Source organism: Halichoeres trimaculatus, unplaced genomic scaffold, assembly GCF_033239565.1.
Source record: "Halichoeres trimaculatus isolate MK-OKI-2021-1 unplaced genomic scaffold, fHalTri1.1 fHalTri1_scaffold_15, whole genome shotgun sequence".
Lineage (NCBI taxonomy): Eukaryota > Metazoa > Chordata > Actinopteri > Labriformes > Labridae > Halichoeres > Halichoeres trimaculatus.
In genome coordinates, this window is record NW_027437193.1 from 5,851,499 (window position 1) to 5,871,150 (window position 19,652).

Consider the following 19,652-nt stretch of genomic DNA (forward strand, 5'->3'; position numbering starts at 1 on the left):
ATAACTTAACTTTACATTCTGTTACTTGATGTAATTCAACTTGACACAGTGTAACTTGATGTAATGTAACTTGACGCAGTGTAACTTGACACAGTGTAACTTGACATAACTTAACTTTACATACTGTTACTTGACACAGTGTAACTTGACACAGTGTAACTTGACATAACTTAACTTTACATTCTGTTACTTGACACAGTGTAACTTGACACAGTGTCACTTGATGTAATGTTACTTGACACAGTGTAACTTGGCACAGTGTAACTTGATATAACTTAACTTTATATACTGTAATTTGTTGTTATGTAACTTGACACTGTGTAACTTGACATTATGTGACTTAATGCAATGTAACTGTGTAACTTGACAAATTAATGTAACTTGAGTAAATGTAACTTGATTTAATGTAACTGTATAATGTGCCACTATGGGAATGTAATGTATCATAACATTGTATATCGTCTTGTATCTCGTCTTGTGTTACAATTTATCTCCTATCTTGTCTCATGTGGCATCATGTCTTGTCACATAATACCGTATTAGGACATGTCATCTTGTCTGACAAAATAACTTAACATTATATAAAATACTGAGTCAAATCGGGTCATAAATTTGTATCATATTGTAAAGGATGATATAATCTAATAACAAGTTTCCTGCTATAACCAGTCTTACTGCTTCATACTGAATTGTGTTGAAACATAACCCATCATAATGTAATTTATCCTAACTCTGTACATCATATGTAATGCATCATGACACATTGCTCTATCCTATTTTTTGTATCGTCTTATATGGTATTGTATTGTATCACGTTGTTTCATATCTTCTTGTATTATAACACGACATATCACACAGTATGTATTCGTGTTTCATCATGTGTTGTGTCTTATTGTCGTGGTCTAAACCTCAAAGTAAAAGGTCTGGGTTGTGTTGTAGCCTTTACCTGCTCTTTAGTCCAGATCATCTTTAAGCTGTTTCCTGACTTTCAGTGTAAATATGTCCAGTGGTCTCTGAAGACCCTGAACCATTAAAACCAGCCGTGTAACGCTGAGCTGGACCAGAGGGCTGTTTATTTTCACATTGATTTTTATGTTGCAGTCCGGCAGAAAGCTGTTTGGGGGCTCCCTTATTTATTCTTCCTACACAATTATGTATGTAGCAGCTCTGGATCGATACTCTAATTGTGTAAGAGCACAAAATTAATCCTTGTATAATTACCGTGAAGTGCTGAAGGCACAAGGGACGCGCTCTCCTGTGGCTTCAGCGTCGGAGTGTTGGCAAGCAACTTCTCCTCTTCCTCACCCCTGGCAGCCTCATCCTCTTCCTCCACACTCCTTTGCTCCTCCTCCAGGTCTCTCAGCCCAGGTCTATCCCGGATCAGGCCTGTGTTTGGTCTCTGGTCCTGGTCCACCACCTGCAGGGCGTCAGCGATGAGGGTGGACAGTTGGTCTACGTCGTGCTGGGTCAGTTCGTCCACGTCAACGTGCTGCCTGCCGACGTTCTTCAGGACCTTCTCTATGAACCGCTCTGAAGGAGACGCAAAGGAGAGAAATCAGTGAGGAGAACAAATGTTTTCTTGGTTTTCTGATGTGTATGTTCATAATGCTGCATCTGTAAAACACGTACCATCCACAGAAGTCAGAGGATCCTTCGATAAGGCTCCTTGAGTTCTTCCAAAGTCCAGAGGCCGGGGTCTTAAAGTCTCCTTCGTGAGCCCAGAGTTTTCTTTCCCGCTGCTGTAAAAAGGACGTAGACGAGGCAAAGGAGCCTCCTGCTCGCCGGGGCCCACGCCCTCACGGTGCAGGGACAGACGCCCAGAGAGGTACTGCCTCAGGGCCCCCAGGAGGAGGTCACCTTCAGCCTGCATGGCCAGGAGCTGGTCGGGTGGAGGTCTCTGCTGCTGCAGAGATGAAACGGGAGAGAAGCTGGAGGGAGATGATCTCTGAGACGACTGGAGCTGGGCTTTGGAGCGATAGAAGTCTTGAGGGATGGACTGGAAACGGTCACTCTGTAAGAACCATGAGAGAAACACAGAGGGAGATGTGGTTTGGATAAACCCAACGCTAGGAACCAAAAGACTGAAGAATTGAGAGACCGCCACACTTTGTCCAAACCTCAAAGGCAGTTTCACTCCATATTCATCTCATTAAACAACAAATACTTGAAGAGTGTCACTGACTGTCACTAGGCTGATGGCACAAAGTGCTCATCAGCAGCTTCTTGGCTAACGTTAAAGCTAACGTTAGCCAGGCTTGGTCTGTCAGTTGCTACATGTCAGAGTTAAGCTCCAGTCCAGGCCTTCCAACTCCTTTGTAGTCACTGAGGAATCTGTTAATATGATCCCATAAATGTATGAATTAAGTTTGAAAATTGGGCTCCATTTTTATACCTGGGGTGGGCAATTAATTCTTACAAAGGGTCACATGAGGAACCTGAACTGTGTCGGGGGCAGCTCCAACAATAACATGGACTAAATTCTGATCAATATTAACTTTTCCCCACTGTAAAATGCACTTACTTGGATATTTGACTAGCTGATACTGGCAGCCTGAATAATAAGGATAATCTGAAAATACGTATGAAAATGTGTGAACCTGTGTGTAGGTCAAATAGGAAAACACTCTTATGAAAGCAATAAACATTAAAATCAAAAACATCATGGCATTATTGTTTCATTTTCTTTCTCACTGGTCTCCATAAGTACAGAAAAACTTTAAACCAACTTTATACAAAAAATGAATAAATACATGTCATCTCTTCAATAAGAAGATCTAGTCTGTCTGGGGCATATTTAATAATATTTTTTTTTCATTTATGTTGTAATTTATGGTTGACCAACACGGGCCTTACAGAGACTCTCACAGGGCCGGATGTGGCTCACAGGCCATGATTTACCCTGGTCTTTATTTCTTTTTTACCACAGAGGGGAATTAAACCTGACATAACTCTATCAATTCTACTTTTCTTCAGTATGTTGAGCATTTGCTCCAAAGAACTTTAACCCCAATGTGTTGATAACTACCTTTCCTGATAATTCTGAGGTTTGACATCTGACTTCTCATCCTCAGGATAAGCTCTTCTTTCTCTAAATTATGAAATTATTCTTAGAATTTGCAAAAAAAAAATAAAAAAATTGAAATTTAAACTTAAAAAAAATTCTGAGACTGTGGTTGTTTTTTTTTTCTTTTTTGGAACAGGGAATTTGAAAAAAAAAAAGGTAAAAAAAAAAAAGAAAGAAAAAATCTCAATATAGAGGCTTGAGTCTCTGAATTTTTACTGTTCATATGATGAAAGAAAAAAATATTCATTACATTATTTTATGAGAACTCCTGGAAAAGGGCAAAATTGTTATTATTCTCTCTATATTGTGACTTTTGTTCAAAAATCTGACTTTCCAAGAAATTAAAGAAAAATTTTCCAAATCCTGATTTTTTTCTCACAATTCATAGAAAAGCTTTAAATTCAGACATTTCGCCATCATTTGACTTTACTTTAAGTGCTTTTTTTGGATCTGGTTTTCTGTTTCCAAATGTTTCACTTCCAAATGAATTTAATGAACAATCCATGAAGGAAAAATTAAGCAATTTTTGTATGAAGAAAAAGTTGAAACATGTTCATTATGAGGCTGTGCTGACTGATCCTTTCTCATTTGCTGAAACCCGTTACCATGGTGATGAACTGAAACGTCAAAGCTCTGAGACAGAGAGCTTCATAAGGACAGAGATGTCAATCTAAACATTCCTAAAGTAGTCCACTTAAAGTGGAGGAAATAAAGAAATATATGAATAAAACCTTTGAACACTTAGAAGCTGTTTTCAGCCTACGTGTTTAACATTTTCATCCAACATCTGAGAAAAAAAAACATAATTTGCTTAAAAAAAGAGCCCATTTTGAAAAAACACGTTATTAATCCATTTATGCAATCATATTAACAGATCCATCAGCTCCAACAAAAGACAGAGTCACTGACGGCTCCATTAACGCCCACCTCTGAGCGCAGAAACAGAACAAGCCCCTGTAACGGTTAAATTAACATAACAAAACTGCCGAACGCTGAAGGTCCTCGCAGTTGTCATATTTTTTATGATTTGTACGTGCGAGGCCCCTTCTGGTATTTGTCACATTGTTCTTAAAGTTTGCACCCTCAAGGAACCCCTCGCCCCTCCTGCTCCCTTTCATAACCACGAACACGTGAACCTGGAGAGAGCCCCGAGCGTCGCCTGCAGGCTCCTGCTCCCCGGGTCAGTGAAGGCCTCTGAGGCCGCTGAGCCGGGGCCCGATCACCCACAGCAAGCGGACGTGTTGGAGGAGCGAGTCACATGGAGAGTTATTAATTAAAGCAGTGAACTCCTGAACTCTCTGCTGGTATTATTTGGCTCCCAACGGTCACGCTGGGAGAAGTCATCAGTCAGGACGGAGCAGAGCGCCGGCTGACAATGGAGGATGACACTGGACTCCCTGCAGGGACCGGGTGTTGGTTTCTTTGGATACTGATGAGTGTGTGAGTTTAGCATGCAGTCTTCATGTTTTACTTCATAAACAGTCTCATTGGATTTATTTTGAACCTACGGCCTTGCAGCTTCTCATAGACCGCTTCTTGTAGTTTTCCTGTGAACCAGCAGAGGGCGCATGGGGTTAGCTTCTCTATTTTAATGTTTTTTAGATCTATTCATAAATTGATTGGATTTTTTTATGCTATGAAATGTTCCTTTAAAGAAAAATTGCAGCACAGTCTATTAGCAAAACAGACCGTTTTGAGTAGTTATCCTCAAGATCCAGCAGAGGGCGCACCAAAAATCAGAGTATTCATTTAGATGCTTAAAAAAATCTTTTAATGTTTATTTTTCATCAATAAAAACTAGTTCTTAACCACGAAAAGTGGCTGTTCAAAGTATTTCTGCATCCCAGTGTTCTGCGTTATTTCCCGTATGATCCAGTAGAGGGCGCACCAGAGATCCCCGGTTCAGTTTTCTGTTTTTGTTCTATTTAAACTGTTTCTTTGCTTTGAAAATGAAGCAGCTGAACCAATGAAATAGCAACACTTCATTCATTAAACTATATGCTGTGAAAAGATGTGGGCTGCTCAACAGCTCCCCCAAAAGTGAGGCCAAAACTTTGACTCTTAGTGATTCTTACAGTCAGTACAAGCTTTTTGTTTACTTTTTTTGTGTTGTTTCATCTTAACTTCATTTTAATTATTTTTAAAGTGACCTTGGTTGGTATGAAAAGCACTTTTAGTTAAAACTTATTATTATTATTATTTTCCAAAACACTGTACAACAAAGAAGAATGAGTAGAAGAAATAGAGTCCAAGTTAGTTAAAAGATGCAATGAACTCAAATGTGTAGGTGTTTGTGAGCAGATACAGGGTCAAAAAGTGTAAAGATATTGATCTAATGCATTGCACAAAACCTCACTTAAACAACAGATGCTATGTTCTATGTTTTAAAAGTGTAGCGAGATGTTGAAATGTGAACTTTAAAACAGAAGAAACTACGCCCAAACAGAAAGAAGAAAAGCTGAGAACCCCAGAGACTGGAAGAGAAGGCGGACAGAGCATCCAGGATTTCCTCACCTTGCCTGGAGCGCTCAGACCGGAGGCAGACAGCGTCTTGGGAAGGAGGCCGAGACGCTGGAGGTACAGCTGCAGGTTTCTGCTCAGCTCCACCTCCACAGGCTTCACCCTCTGGTCCACTGGGTCCATGGCTTCAGCTGCCGGCCTGAGAGAAAGAAGAAGAGATCTGCATTGAGTGGAGTTTGTGCTCGTTTCTGTCTCTGTCCACCTCTCCTTCTTTCTGTAGTGAATATCTGACCTGCTGTCTGTGTCGTAGACCGCTGCGCTCTGCTGCGGCCTGTAGGGGATCCTCCTCAGCTTGGATAACTCTTTGGACAGAACCTGCTGTGTGATGTCATCGTCCCAGGTCAAACCTGCAGACAGAAACACAGAAAACCCTTAAATCCACAGAAGAGAGCAGTTACATTAACGGTTATCAGCAGGGCAGCAGAGCTGTCAAACTGTGATTTTTGACACGTGAAACATCCTACAGAGTTCCTGAGTATATGGTCTACAATAGAGGAAGCATTATTGCTGAGCTTGCAGTAGGTTTCCTAAACTCATTTGGTCAGTTATTAGAAGAGCAGAGAAGAAGTCGCCCTCTGAGACTGAGGGGAGCTGCCGCTTGGTTCAGTGACGGAGCAGAAACTTTTCTCCTCTCACCTCGAGTTTAGAGGCACTGACTTCATGTGAGCTTCTTTAAAGCTGTTCACCAGAAACACCCAGAATTTACAAGCATGGACTCAGAAATCAAGATTAAAGGTTGCTGTCTAAGTCTGAATGCCTGAAGTTAGGAGCTTCACTCGCTGTCTTCTCCTGTATGTGACTCCCAACTTAACACTGCACAGGCGCAGCAAGTGAAGCCACAAAAAGTGAACACTCGATGGTCCAGTTGACTGTCTTTATGTGTGTCTTCAATGTAATCAAGAACAAAGAAAAGCAAGACTATACTGAGACAGATTACACCTCATCATATTCTCAGTTCTGGCTGAAGTCTGAATTTTCTTCAGAATTTTAAATTTTTGACAGATTTTTGCCATTTTCAGATTTTTGTACTTTTTTCGAATTTGAATTTTTCAGATTATCATTATTATTTATTTATTTATTAATTTTGACTTTTTTTCTGATTTTTGCTTTTTTAAGAATTTTGTGCTTCTTTAAGGGAATTCCTACTATTTTTATGATTTTTTTTAATTTTTTTTTAGAATTTTAACTTTTATAAGATTTTTTTTACTTATTTCTAGAATTTTGACTTTTTCTGATTTTTGTACTTTAGAAAAAAATCGACTTCTTCCAGGTTTTGTACTTTTTTTAAGATTTTTGCCTTTGTTGTACTTTTAGAATTTTGATTTTTTTTCAGATTTTTTACTTTAATGTGAAAATTATGACATTTTCTTGATAATTTGAGCGATCAAAATATGACTTTATTTTTGAAATACAGTCTTTTTTTCTTAGAAAAATAATGAAATTCAAACTTTTTAAAAACATATTTTTTTTCTTTCTCTCTTTTTTTCTTTGAGGAATTTGTATAAAAGGAAAAATAAATCTCAGAATTAAAGCTCCAGTACTTGATTAATTACTTTTTCTGGATGTTGAAAAAGTGAAAATGAAAAAATATATATTTAATTTCTGACTTCAATTTTAAAGTTATAGTTTTATTTCTGAGAACTCAAGAAGACTCAAAATTTGTTGTATTTATTTTAAATAATTACTTATATTCAGAACTCTGACATTCTGGGGGAGTTAAAAAAAAATCAAATTTTGACTTTTTTTTCTTATACTTCATAGAAAAGGTTAAAAAGGTTAAAAGTCAGACTTTTTCTCGTCTTTATTCTTAGAAGCAAAACTGTTTTCTCTGATTTCTTCAACAAAAAAGTCAAAAGTGAGACTAATAAAGCTATGATTTCAGAATTTTGACATTAGAGAAACTTTGATCCCAGGAGTCTAAACTAAGAAAGTTGGCTTTTAAAATTTAAATAAAAATTTAAAATTCTGAGGAAAAAGAAACAGAATTCTGATTTCAAATATCTTTATCCTCTTCTGTATTCTGCTATGTCACTGCTGCATATGTGCACAATGTAAAGTTTCTTATCAAATACAGAATTACGTCATATAAAAAGTTTGCTGCCTCTGAAACTGCAACAAGAATCCTTCTGATATTTCTTTACTGATGTGATGCAGTAATCTCTGCTCATGCAGCATCAACCAGATCAGATTAATGTTTCATCTTTAACTTCACTCTGACGTTATCAATCAGTAATTAATTGTCTTCCAGGTGGAAAAAAACATGAAGAGAACAAAGTTTTTAGCAGTTTCAGTAATGTTTGATCTTTTCCTCTGGGTAATAAAAAGAATCTTTGTACTGACGTCATCCAGACATGACTGTGTTTGTCTGGACTTGGCGAGTGAAGAGTGTCAGCGTTTGTTGCAAAAAGAAGAAAAAACAGAAGTCTCTTCTGCATTACAGCAAGTGTACAAAGGACAAGTCTGATGAGCTGCTCGAGCAGCCACGTCTGTTTCTTATGCTTAACATGCCTCCAAACAGCTTTTTGGCACCCGAACAGAAGAGCGGGCGCCAACAGCAGATGGGGTAGCGGAACGAAATGTTACCGGAAATATGGCTGCGATGCACAGAGCACAACATGAACCAAAGGCTCTGGCAGATGAGCGATGACGTTCCTGAAAGACTCCAGTGATACAGACTGCAGCTCCAGATGTGATGCGATGAGATGTGAGACCAGCGCAGAGGACGCACACTTTACAACGAGCATAAAACAGCAGCGCCGTCAGCAATAAACCCTTTATCTCAAGTTTCTGGACAGGAAGAACATCCTAGAAGTTATGAAGAGGAGGAAGAAACTTCACTGTTTTCACATTTTTCTACGACCTCTGAGCTGATTGTGACAACAACTCATTGAGATTATTGATGCTTTTTAAATCATTTCCAGTTTTATCCTCTCAGAGGGAAAAATTATCCTGATTTTCAAACCAATTAAAGCCTTTATTTGATTAAAAACTGAGCAAAGACAACACATAAGAAGTTAAAACTGACTAATTTTATTGTGTAAAGAAAAATAAATGTTTGACTGGGTCTAAAGAGGAAACTACAGAAAGGCTGAGTCTGTCAGGAGTAAAGACGGGAAGAAAAAGGGAATTTCGAAAAAAATGTTGTGAAAAAATCTTGTGCTTTTATTTTGAAGGGGGCTTTTTATATTCATTTAGAACATCATTTATTCCCAATCCTTATAACACTAAAGATATCTGATAAGAAGACAGATGTGCAGACCACTTTGAGAAACATTGTTCTACAGCACAACTTATCATCAAAAGATTTGGAGAATCTAGAAAATTCTCTGTACAAAAGAGACAAGGCGGTGATCTGAGGAAGCACTGCGGGACTCTGTAGTAGAAGTCACCGCATGGCTTTCCAAAAACCTTTTTCTGTGAGCACAGTTCATCAATACATCCACAAATACAGCTTAAAATGTACCACGCAATGATGACACCCTTTATCAACCATAGACTGTAAAAAAAATGGACGCCCTCTTGCTCGGCTCAAAGTGACGTCGCCACAAAAACTGCTCCCCCTGGTGGCTGGCTGCAGTATAGGTTAAAAAATCCAGCTTTCCAGTCATTCCAGATGGGCTGTGGTCAAATTTTAAAAAATCAATACACCTGGTAGAAATATTTCTCAGGTCCGATTGTTGTGGTGATTTGAAGATATCATTTGGCTTTCTTGTATCCAAGTCCTCTTTTTTCTGAAAAGTTTCATTTTCATTAGTTATAAGAGGTTAAAAACGAGGCTTTACATAAAATTTAACGATGACTGACGGCTGCTGTTTTCGTGTAATTTTTTGGGGGATTGTAAAATATGTTGGGAGGTAGAGTCAGGAAGTGATTAGACTCTCAAAAGAAAAAAAATAAATATTATTTTTGTCACCTGGCTCCACTCAGATTCTCCCAGAATCCCTCACAGTCTTTACTGCGCAGACTCTGGCTGCACAACTGCTACAATGGCTGCGCCTCTGACGGGGGTATTTTGGCTTCAAAACCGTACAATGGTAAATGGCGGAGCCACGCTGTCCACTCTATATACAGTCTATGATATCAACATGATCCAGCATCTTCTTTGGGCCTGAGTCTTTTGAGATGGACTGGAAAAAACATGCTGCAAGAATTCAGAGGAGGAAAGAAATCCTCAAGTTAAAACACACTGAATTTTTAGAATGATGATATGACGCCTTTTTCAGATTTAAAAATAAGTATCAGGTCAAGAGTCTCGGCTGTAAATACATAAAGTGAGCAAAGCCTCAAACTCAAACTGTGAGGATGAGACTGAACAGCTGGATAAAGAAGTCATTTGTGAATTCCAATGGGATCAACACGAAATTTGATCACACTAGGGCTGCAATCAATAAAACCGGTAACAATCACTTAGTAAAAGTGTTGACGTTTATCCATGATTGATATACTGTTCTGCGCCATTAATGTGTTAGTTTCATAGACTGTATAAAACATGGACGTAGTCTCGCCAACGTCACCTGTCTGTTTCTGAAACGGAAAATGAAGCACATCAGCTATAGTGGCCATATTGGTACTGGCAAGGGCTTCACCTACAGCCATAGGGCGCCGGCCGTCACGTGACCCTTAGCTGTGCCTCTTATTGGGGGAGCTTGTGATCTTAATATCCTCTGAACGGCAGAGTTACAAAAAAATCACCCGCGACTCAGACAGGAGACGTGTTTTGAACCAGGCTGTAAATAGGTTAATTTCTGCTTTGAAAACGGCTTTTTTTGGCTTGGTGTGTTTGTGACTTCCTGTACTTCTGGAGCCAGCCTCAATTGGACACTGGAGAAACAGCAGATTTTAGCACTTCTGCACTGTCTCATATTCTTAGACCAGAGGTTGCCGCTTGGTCTGTCTTCAGTCTATTTGTCTTCTTCCTTTTTGTTGGATTATTTAGCGTTTGGCAACCAGCTGGTGCATTACCGCCACCTACTGGACTGGAGTGTAATTACCTGGGCTGCGGGGCTGTATGCGTCACATGTAAACAGATCAGCGTGGCGGAGGAGAAGCCATTTGTCCAAAAACTCCAGAGCTTGGTAGTATTTCACGCTGAGTAAAAGCACACAGCGTGTTAACTGACAAAAACGAACCTGCATATCACGGCAGTACGACTGCAATGATCCAGCACTTAAAACACAAACATGTTGGGCTCATCGATGACGAGCCAGGAAGCTCAACAGCGAGGTGAGGAGCTACAAAGTCCCACATACACTCCTTTTATATGTGTTGAAATGCACGGTATGTCTTTTAGGACTCGTTTAGTCTTTTTATTAAATCGTCCCCCCGTTTGAAAACATCATTAAACTGACGTTAGCATTAGCGTTAGCTGCTACAGATAGAGCTAGGGCAGAGGGGGTGAACTGTTTGACCTGCAGGTGAAAAGATTGAGGACACATTTTAATCTTTTTCCCTTTTTTGGCCCAAAAAGTTCTTAATCTGATGATAAAACAATATATTTTCTGTTGTTTTTTTCCTGATTCATTGATTAATCGTAAATATAATCATCAGAGTAATTGATTATTAAAATAACCGTTAGTTGCAGGTGCTGAATCTCCTGAACTAGGTAAATTTGTCATTCTTAAAAGAGAAGCACGTCTCTCGGATCAATGCCTGCAACCCTAAGTCCAGCCTCTGCATCAGACTGAGACTTAAAAAGTTGGATCAGTGAATCCTTAAACAACTTCAATGGCACTGAATCATGACCCCTAAATCCAGTTGAGACAGATCATTTGCACTGAGATGGGTTTGATGTGCTGGTGTTGCTGGTGGTTTACACCATGTGACAGGATGATGATGAAAACACATCAATTTGCTTTACATCTGTCTGTTATTCAGCTGTGAATGTAAAGAAAAGTTCACGCCCTCCTCAAGTCTAACGTTTGTTAACCTGCTCTGCAAAACGTCTCCATAAGTCCACTTTGTTTTGGGAGAAAAAGCGTTTCATGGAGTCATCCTAAAGGAGACACAGTCACAGCCAACCCCTCATTTACATTTGATGGTCAGCCAACAATGGCTCATTTTCTAACAACTGAATCCACACTCCTGCCTTGATGAGCAGTGAATCTAATTAAATCAGCTCGACTTGTTAATGAACATTTCAGCAGACGGACGACTTCTTTAGACCCCTGCGCGATGAATAACGACCCTAACTGCCAGGAATCAGGCACAAGCCTCTCTTTAACAGCTGCACAGCGTGTCAGGCCAGCCTTCGCCATCAAAGAGCCATAAAACGCAGCTTTTAACGGCGGCTGTGGTGGCTGAGAAAACGGGCGTTAGCGTCGGGTGAACAGACGGCATCTGACACGACAGGTTAATAAACGCTGGAGCCCCTGCCAGGGTATTCAGAGAGACTCTCCTCGCGAATAAAACCGAGCAGAGGATGTGTGGAGATGTGCTTTCACGTCTGAATAGACGACTAACCGACGGGTTAAGGTGCAGAATATATTCAGAGGCTGAAGTTCGTGGTTGTGTTTAAAAGGGCAAACACTGAGCATCACTTCCTCTGAGGGGAATTAAAGAAGAGCAAGCAGCAGCGAAGAGGTCAGAGGTTAAAGCCTTCGACGACCACGGACATTATTTATCCACCGAGAGTCGGTGTATTTCTAAAAGCAGGGAACATCCACGAATCTTTGTATTTTACAGATTCGTCTTGAAAACAATCTGAGGTGGCGAACACCTCGCAGAGACACACACTTGTAGTTGTGGTGAGTCGGTAGATGTTTCAGAGAGCTACAAACACACACCAGACCGCCGCTCTGTCGTCCCTCACAGGTGAGACAGGAAGGTCAAGTAGAGCTGCAGCGCTCGGCGTGAACTAAAGAGGAGCGCCGTCGCTGTGGGCTGGCAGCACATCTGACCTCAGCTTTGTGCCGTTAAAACGGCTCCACACGAAGACCAGGGTTTACTGTGAGAGAGGATGAAGTGTGTGTGTGTGTGTGTGTGTGACTGTGTGTGTGTGTGTGTGTGTGTGTGTGGGTGGAGAGAGGGAGGTGAACACGAGCGCAGGAACAACTGTCAGAAAATATGAGCTGTTAGAGAAAGAGTTTACAGACGTTGTTTGTTAAAAGATAGAGACGGTAACAGGAGGTCAGTGCTGTCTTCAAAATAAGATGGAAGAATAGATTAAAAAAGGAAGATATGAGAAAAAGAAAAAAAGGTTGAAGAAAATGATAAAAAAAAGACAAAAAAAAAGACAAGAAAGAGGAGAACATACAAGAAGAAAGAAAAGTTATTTCACCAGAAAGGTCAAAGGGAGAAAGGGGGAAAAAGAATAAAAGATGAGAAAAGTGATGACTTTAGGGTTAGAAAAAGAAAAAAAAAAGAAAAACTAAGACAGCACATAAAAACAAAGGACAAAGACAGATTAAAGAGAAAGGAAAGCCTGTAAGACTTAATAAATGAAAGGAAAGTAACATTAAAGGAAAAAAGAAAAAGAAAGATTTAAAAGACAAAATTAGCAAGAAAAAGGGGATTACATAAAGATAGAAAGGAAAGACAGAAAAAGACAAAAGAAAAACTAAGACAGCACAAGAAAAAAAAAGACAAAGACAAGTTACAGAGAAAAGAAAGACCGTAAGACCAAATGAATAAAAGAAAAGTAACGTTGAAGGACGAAAGAAAAAGAATGATTAAAGAAACAAAAAGAAAGAAAAAGGGATTAATAGAGACAGAAAGGAAAGACAGAAAAAAGACAAAAAGAAAGACAGATGAAAGGAAGAAAAAATTATAAAAACAAGAAAAAAAAATGTGAGACTGAATGAAGAAAAAGAAAGGCATCAAGGTAGGAGGAAAAAGAAGAAAATGAAGAAACAAAAATGTATGATTCAAGAAAGAAAATATTACAAGGGGAAAGAAAAGCAAAAAGAATACAAAGATTTATTTAGGGACAAAAGAAAGAAAAAATAAAAGAAACAAAAAAGGGATTGAATTAAGACAGAAAAGAAAAAAGACCAGACAGAAAGATGGAAAGAATAATTATAAAAACAGAGAAAAAAAATTGCGATAGGATACAGAAAAGAAAGGAAACAAGGGAGGAAGGAAGAAAGAAAAACTACCATAAAAAAAACTCAAGAAAGAAACAAAAAAGTTAAATTTAAGGATGAAGAATAAAAAAGGGAAGAGAGAAAAGAAGAAAGATTTAAAGGGGGACAAAAAGAAAGAAAGAAAGAAAGAAAGAAAGAAAGAAAGAAAGAAAGAAAGAAAGAAAGAAAGAAAGAAAGAAAGAAAGAAAGAAAACTGTATGTTTTTACAGTGTGCTGCAGCCTCTCTGTAATGAAGATGTCTTCAGAGTTCAGTCTCCTTAAATCTCTCCAGCAGACAGCTCGTGCTGAACGTCTCATTTACATAATTTATTTCACTTCAGAGCGGCTCACAAACGCCTCCAAACTTTCCCCTCTGAGAAATCTGAAATTCTGCAGCTGGATTCCCAAAATGTGTCGACTCAAACATAGTTCTCTTTTTTTAAAGCATGGAGCAGCTCAGTCTGGTTCTGGTGAAAAGAGTCATCACGGTCAAATTTTCACACTTTCTGACACATCTGTTCATTTTCTGTTTGCAGAGCTCGAGCAAAAGGTTCTTTTTTTCTGTATCCAGGTTTTTTCTTTTAAGATATCACAGGGTGATGAAAGTAGGGGAGATACTGGCTGGTTACAGTGGTCTCTGACGCCCTCTAGTGGTCAGGCCAAAGAACTACAGGGGCTTACTGCACAAAGATGTGATACTGAGCTACGATTAAAGCCATACAAGAGAGCTCATCATGGCTCATTATTTCCCCACAGGCTGCAAAAAAATGTTCGTGTGTGTGTTCCCCTGTGTGTGTGTGTGTGTGTGTGTGTGTGTGTGTGTGTGTGTGCGTGTGTGTGTGTACCTCGGTTGGACAGCTTCTCCAGCAGAGACCTGAAGCGTTGCACCACAGATGGAGAGACGTCGTACGTGTAAACCTCCTTCACCGGAACAGAGTGACACCTCCCAAACATCCCATCTGTGAACACACACACACACACACACATCACACACCTCAAAGCTCATCTCAGATAAAATGGTAAAATTGATCATTTAAAGTAAAAGTGTGTTTTTCTCGTTCTGTATGTTGGAGAGGATGTGTGGCAGGTAAATAATAACTCAACCCTCTTCTCTATAAATAGTTTCAGCGTCACTGGAGCTGCCTCAATCAACTCACACACTCCATTTAACAGCCAGCTAAGGATGACCGTCGGCTGGTCTGCACCGCCGAGATTACTCACAAATGTTAAACTGAGAGCACGTTGTGCTGTGTACACATGAGACAGGAGGGTGAGGTGAGCTGCAGGTGACAGAGGAAGGGTGAGACAAGAGCGGGGAAACTGGAGGATTAATGCAGATGATGAAACATGGAGGATGCTGTTACAGTTGGTGATTCTGAATGTAATAGATACATGGATCAGGGTTTGTGACTAAAATTAAACAGGGGTTGTGAATATGGGGTGATGGAGACAGAGTAGTTTTGCTAATAGTCCAACAGAAGTATTTGGGGGTTGGTGATGGATTTGTGTTGGATTTGGATTTGGTAGAAATGTAGATTTGGACGTTACTGGCACACCGTGAAATTCAATCAAGGGGAAGCAAGTAGAGGATGAATATTGTTGTGGCCATTTGTTGCAGCAGCTCCGTATTCTTTGTTGTTTTCTATTATTTTTGTCTCCTCTTTCAGTAATCTCTGTATTTGGAGTCTGTCATCGCCTTTATTCCTTGTTTGTTGCCCATGGACACCAAACTTGTTACATTTGCAGTGGTGTTTATACTATTTTTACGGCTTCTCCTTTCCTTAAATGTATTAATTTCTATCAGAAATGCTCATAAATGTCTACCAAGCCTTTGATAAAGCATCACTGATCAGGTCATGTCCTGTAGTTAAAGAGTGTCTATGGCGTCGTGTCAAACTCTGATGTCTCACCATGAACCAGGAAGTTGCTGAAGCTTCTTCACATAAGGTTCAATTTGCTTCAAATTTCAAACTGTAATAAAATCTACCCAGTTCTTTAGTTGAACAACTCCCACAGATCACAACAAGAGGATCCATTTCTCAGTTCAGCATTTTCTCTGGTCACAGTTAAGGTTTACAGTGCTGGTCCCAAAAGAATGAGCCCCAATATCCGGAAGCAATACAGTTTTATAACAATCATTGCTTCGTCTATCCAGAGTTTGAGTTAAACTGGTGTCAGTTTTTAGAGAGATGTGCTATCAAAGTGTGTCCACCTCCTAACACATCTATATGCGCAATTCTCTACATCTGCAATAGCGCCACCCTCTGGACATGCATGGTAGTATCTTTCACATATATTTCGGATCTGTACCCAACTGAACACACATCATCACAGTCCCACTCTAGACTCATATACACATGCATTCTAGTTATAGGATAGCATAGTGAAAGGAATAGTGCCACCTACTGGACACTAGTGATGTTCTTTATTATAAACATCTTCAAACATGATTCAAATCATCCACATTCTTAAATGATCTCTTACCAACATGACTAAACATGATAAATGTATCAAAGTCATGGCTACACCCAGTGGTCAAAAGCAGGTACCGCAACCTACTTTATCTTTGGCATGCCCCAACACACACACACACAGAGGGCAAGGGCCTTAACTGTTTCTGTATTTGTCCGGAGATGTTACAGATAACGAGGGATGGGTACCAAATTAGGTACTTTTAAACGTGCCGACCAAATTGTGGCAAAAGTACCAAGTATTGATTCATGTAAAACCAAAAGGTACCATGTTTAGGTACCTAAATGCATCCTTGTGACTATGGGGGAGTGGAAGAGTTGGTGATTTTCCATGCTGGACATTAACACAGCAAGGTTGTATATTGAAGAATTAATATGTTCAATCAAAAAAAAAAAAAAAAAAAACGTTATTTTTAAACAAATTGATATTTTTTATCACATAAATACAGAAAAGTACTGAAAACTGGTACCGTAGAGTACCGGTACTGGTTGCCAGATACCGGGTATCTGTACCATATTGTTTCAAATGTGAAAGGTATCCATCCCTACATATAACCATGGTTGCATTGTTTAAACATTACATTTCATTGTTAGCAGCCCAATGTTAACAAGTGCTAGACCGGATAGTGCCCAAATTCCTAACATTAGTAGAAGAAAAATACCAATCCATCCATCCATCCATTTTCTATACCGCTTGTCCTATTCAGGATCGCGGGTGGCTGGAGCCTATCCCAGCTGTCATTGGGCGAGAGGCGGGGTACACCCTGGACTCGTCGCCAGTCAATCGCAGGGCTGACACATAGAGACAGACAACCATTCACGCACACACTCACAACTACGGACAATTTAGATTGACCGAAAAATACCAATGTAAAAAAATAAAAATAAAAACTTTATTCAAGGTAAAAGGTACTGACCCAAATCTCTACTCAAGTAAAAGAAAAAAGTTAAGGCCCTGAAATGTACTCAAAGGTACTTTTAAAATAATTTATATGGAATCTTCTTTAGCAAAGTTATTGTTTGGACAAACACTTCCTGTCTCTTATACTGATGTACTTCACTATTTAGGCCTTTAGGCTTTTATATTGTACACTTAAGGTTAACTCATCTGATCACTGAACCTTGAACCAGGATTAGCATCATGCTATTCACAGAGACATAGCTAACGGAGCTATATGGACAGAAACGCTACACTGGAAGGATTTCAACTGCTGTAGGCGGACAAGACAAGGGAGACTGAGACTGAACAGACTGGTGAAGAAGGCCAGCTCAGTTCTGGGCTGCCCTCTGGACCCTGTGGACCCTCTGGCCCCTGTGGAGGTGGAGGCTGACAGGAGAATGATGGCAAAGCTGTCGTCTCTGATGTCTAACATGAACAGTTTTTAATGTGTAAACTTGCTGCTTTGTTTAACTGTGTGAATGTTTTAGGCTCATTATATGGAGCTAGAGAGTCCGAGGCCGATTTTATCCATTACCTGCCAGCTTAAAGCAGAGAGCCATTGTTACTTGGTAAATGCTGCACAGTGGTTTCTTCATGGTGGATTAAGATGTGAAACGGGACTGGATCTTATCCTGTCTTGATGTTGGGTCTCAAAATTTAACAGAGTTAGGTCTAGAAGAAACTTCAACATTTGCTGAAGCCTCAACAAAGCATAGACACATCTGTACGTCAGTAGGACATTTTTCAAGTATGTTGTGTGCAGAACATTGATTAACTTAACCAATGCAGCACACACCAACCAACCAACTAGCTTTTTTGTGCTTGTGAGTATTCCACACTGCTGTTTTCTCCCAGAATAAAAACACTGAGGTTTCCTGCTGATTATTCATACCAACATGTTTGTTGTACTGAGACTGAAACACAGAGGAAAGGAAAACAATCTCTGGAGTGAAGTCCTGCAGCAGGCCTTTCTTCTCCCTCTGCTCTGATCTCAAACAGCGTACAGTAACACCGGTTCTGCGTCTCCCAGAAGGAACATCTTGAATTATCTCTCATAATTACACTCATGCATATCTAAGGCTCTGTAATCTATCCCAGTTTCCTACCAGGGGGCTGATACTCAGAGCCAGACACGTCTTCCTCTGATTTATGGAGCAGATTAGAGCAGAATGAGGATTCACAGAAGCACAGGCTGCGTTAAGATGGAGGAGATGGACCGGCAACGCTGACGCAGATGTTGCCCTAAGATGCAATAATATTAATATAAATGTTGCTCGGTAAAATAAAAAACACACTTTGCTGAAACACTATCCACCATTAACTTTTTGAAGGATTGTCCTCCTGCATTCTACCCACTGACGCAGTAAACCAGAAGCTGCAGCTGCCCTCTGGCTGGTTTGAAATAGGAAAATCAGTTTTGTACAAACCAACTTGAGTCAATCTAGTTTCAGCTTGTATATGCCAGAAGTAAATGGAAGAAATCATCAAGAGTGGCATCTAAAATAAACCCTGCCAGTGACGAGTGTAGTCAGTCTTTTCAGTCAGTAGTTTTCCTCTACTTTTGTTACAAAAATCAACATGTTAACAAACTTATTCACCACTTTTCAAGTTTCAAATCATCTTTTCTGTGGAGAAAATAACTGCACAAGTGCATCACACAGATTCAGAAAAATATAAAATGTTCAAGAAACAGCTGCAAGAGTTCATGTCTTCATTGAATTGTGATTAGGGTCATAAAATCAATTGTTTTTCTTTTAATCTTGTGCTATTTTGTCCTTTTTTGGCACTTTACAGATAAGTTACCACCGTGTCTTCCTGCTTCCCACTGCTGTCCTAATATAAAATATCAACACTGGACTTTTGACATATTTCAGTAAAAAAAAAAAACACCCTAATGATCTAGTTTATAAGTCAAAAGTACGGTGGCCCAAAGAGTTGATTTTACAACCATTTCATCAACATGAACATCAAGATCAGGAGTATGGAAGCCCATCTCTGCCAGTTAAAAATGTTTGACTTTTTAAAAACTATTTTTAAATTCATAATCTCATAATTTTCTTTTTATCTCATTTTAATGTCTTAATATGTGCAACAACAAAAAAAATCTTAAAAAAATAATAATAATAATTTTAAATGTTTTAACTGGTGGAAATGGGCTTCCATACATAAATGTTATGCAAAAAAAAGGTCAAAGGTCAAAAAAAAAAAGTAAAAAATACAGAGATTTTTTATGGAAGACAAAAATTTAACAACCCGCTGAAATAACAAATGCATCCTATAAGATTTTTAGTTTAGCATTTTTGGAATTTTTTTTGCTTCCCAAGAAAGATTTTGGGTTTTTATGAAATATTTTTTTCATATTTTGAAATATTTTGCATATTTGAAAAATATTTGGCATTCAATGACACATTTTTTATGCTTAGTCAGGAAAACTCTTGTCATGTATCTTGAAAAAAAAGAGAAAAAAATACTTTAAAAAAAGCATCTTGAACCCATTTTTATTCTTTGGTTTTTCACCTCGGCCAGACTTAGTTTCTTTGCCCAATCTTATTCCCTCTTTTATTTGCTTTTAATTGTTTCTAGCATGTTTTCCTTTA

The 19,652-nt window shown here is 39.1% G+C and overlaps 1 protein-coding gene across 1 annotated transcript in view; it reads right to left on the reverse strand.

Moving 5' to 3' along the window:
- Positions 1 to 19,652, reverse strand: part of LOC141804092 (receptor-type tyrosine-protein phosphatase N2-like) — a 238,389-nt gene that overhangs the window by 192,659 nt on the left and 26,078 nt on the right. Inside the window, exons 3-7 of the mRNA XM_074688343.1 lie at positions 14,490 to 14,603; positions 5,817 to 5,931; positions 5,579 to 5,723; positions 1,630 to 2,011; positions 1,222 to 1,530 (exon numbers count right to left, since the gene is read on the reverse strand). Coding sequence (XP_074544444.1) covers positions 1,222 to 1,530; positions 1,630 to 2,011; positions 5,579 to 5,723; positions 5,817 to 5,931; positions 14,490 to 14,603 — 1,065 coding nt within the window. The remainder of the gene's footprint in view (positions 1 to 1,221; positions 1,531 to 1,629; positions 2,012 to 5,578; positions 5,724 to 5,816; positions 5,932 to 14,489; positions 14,604 to 19,652) is intronic.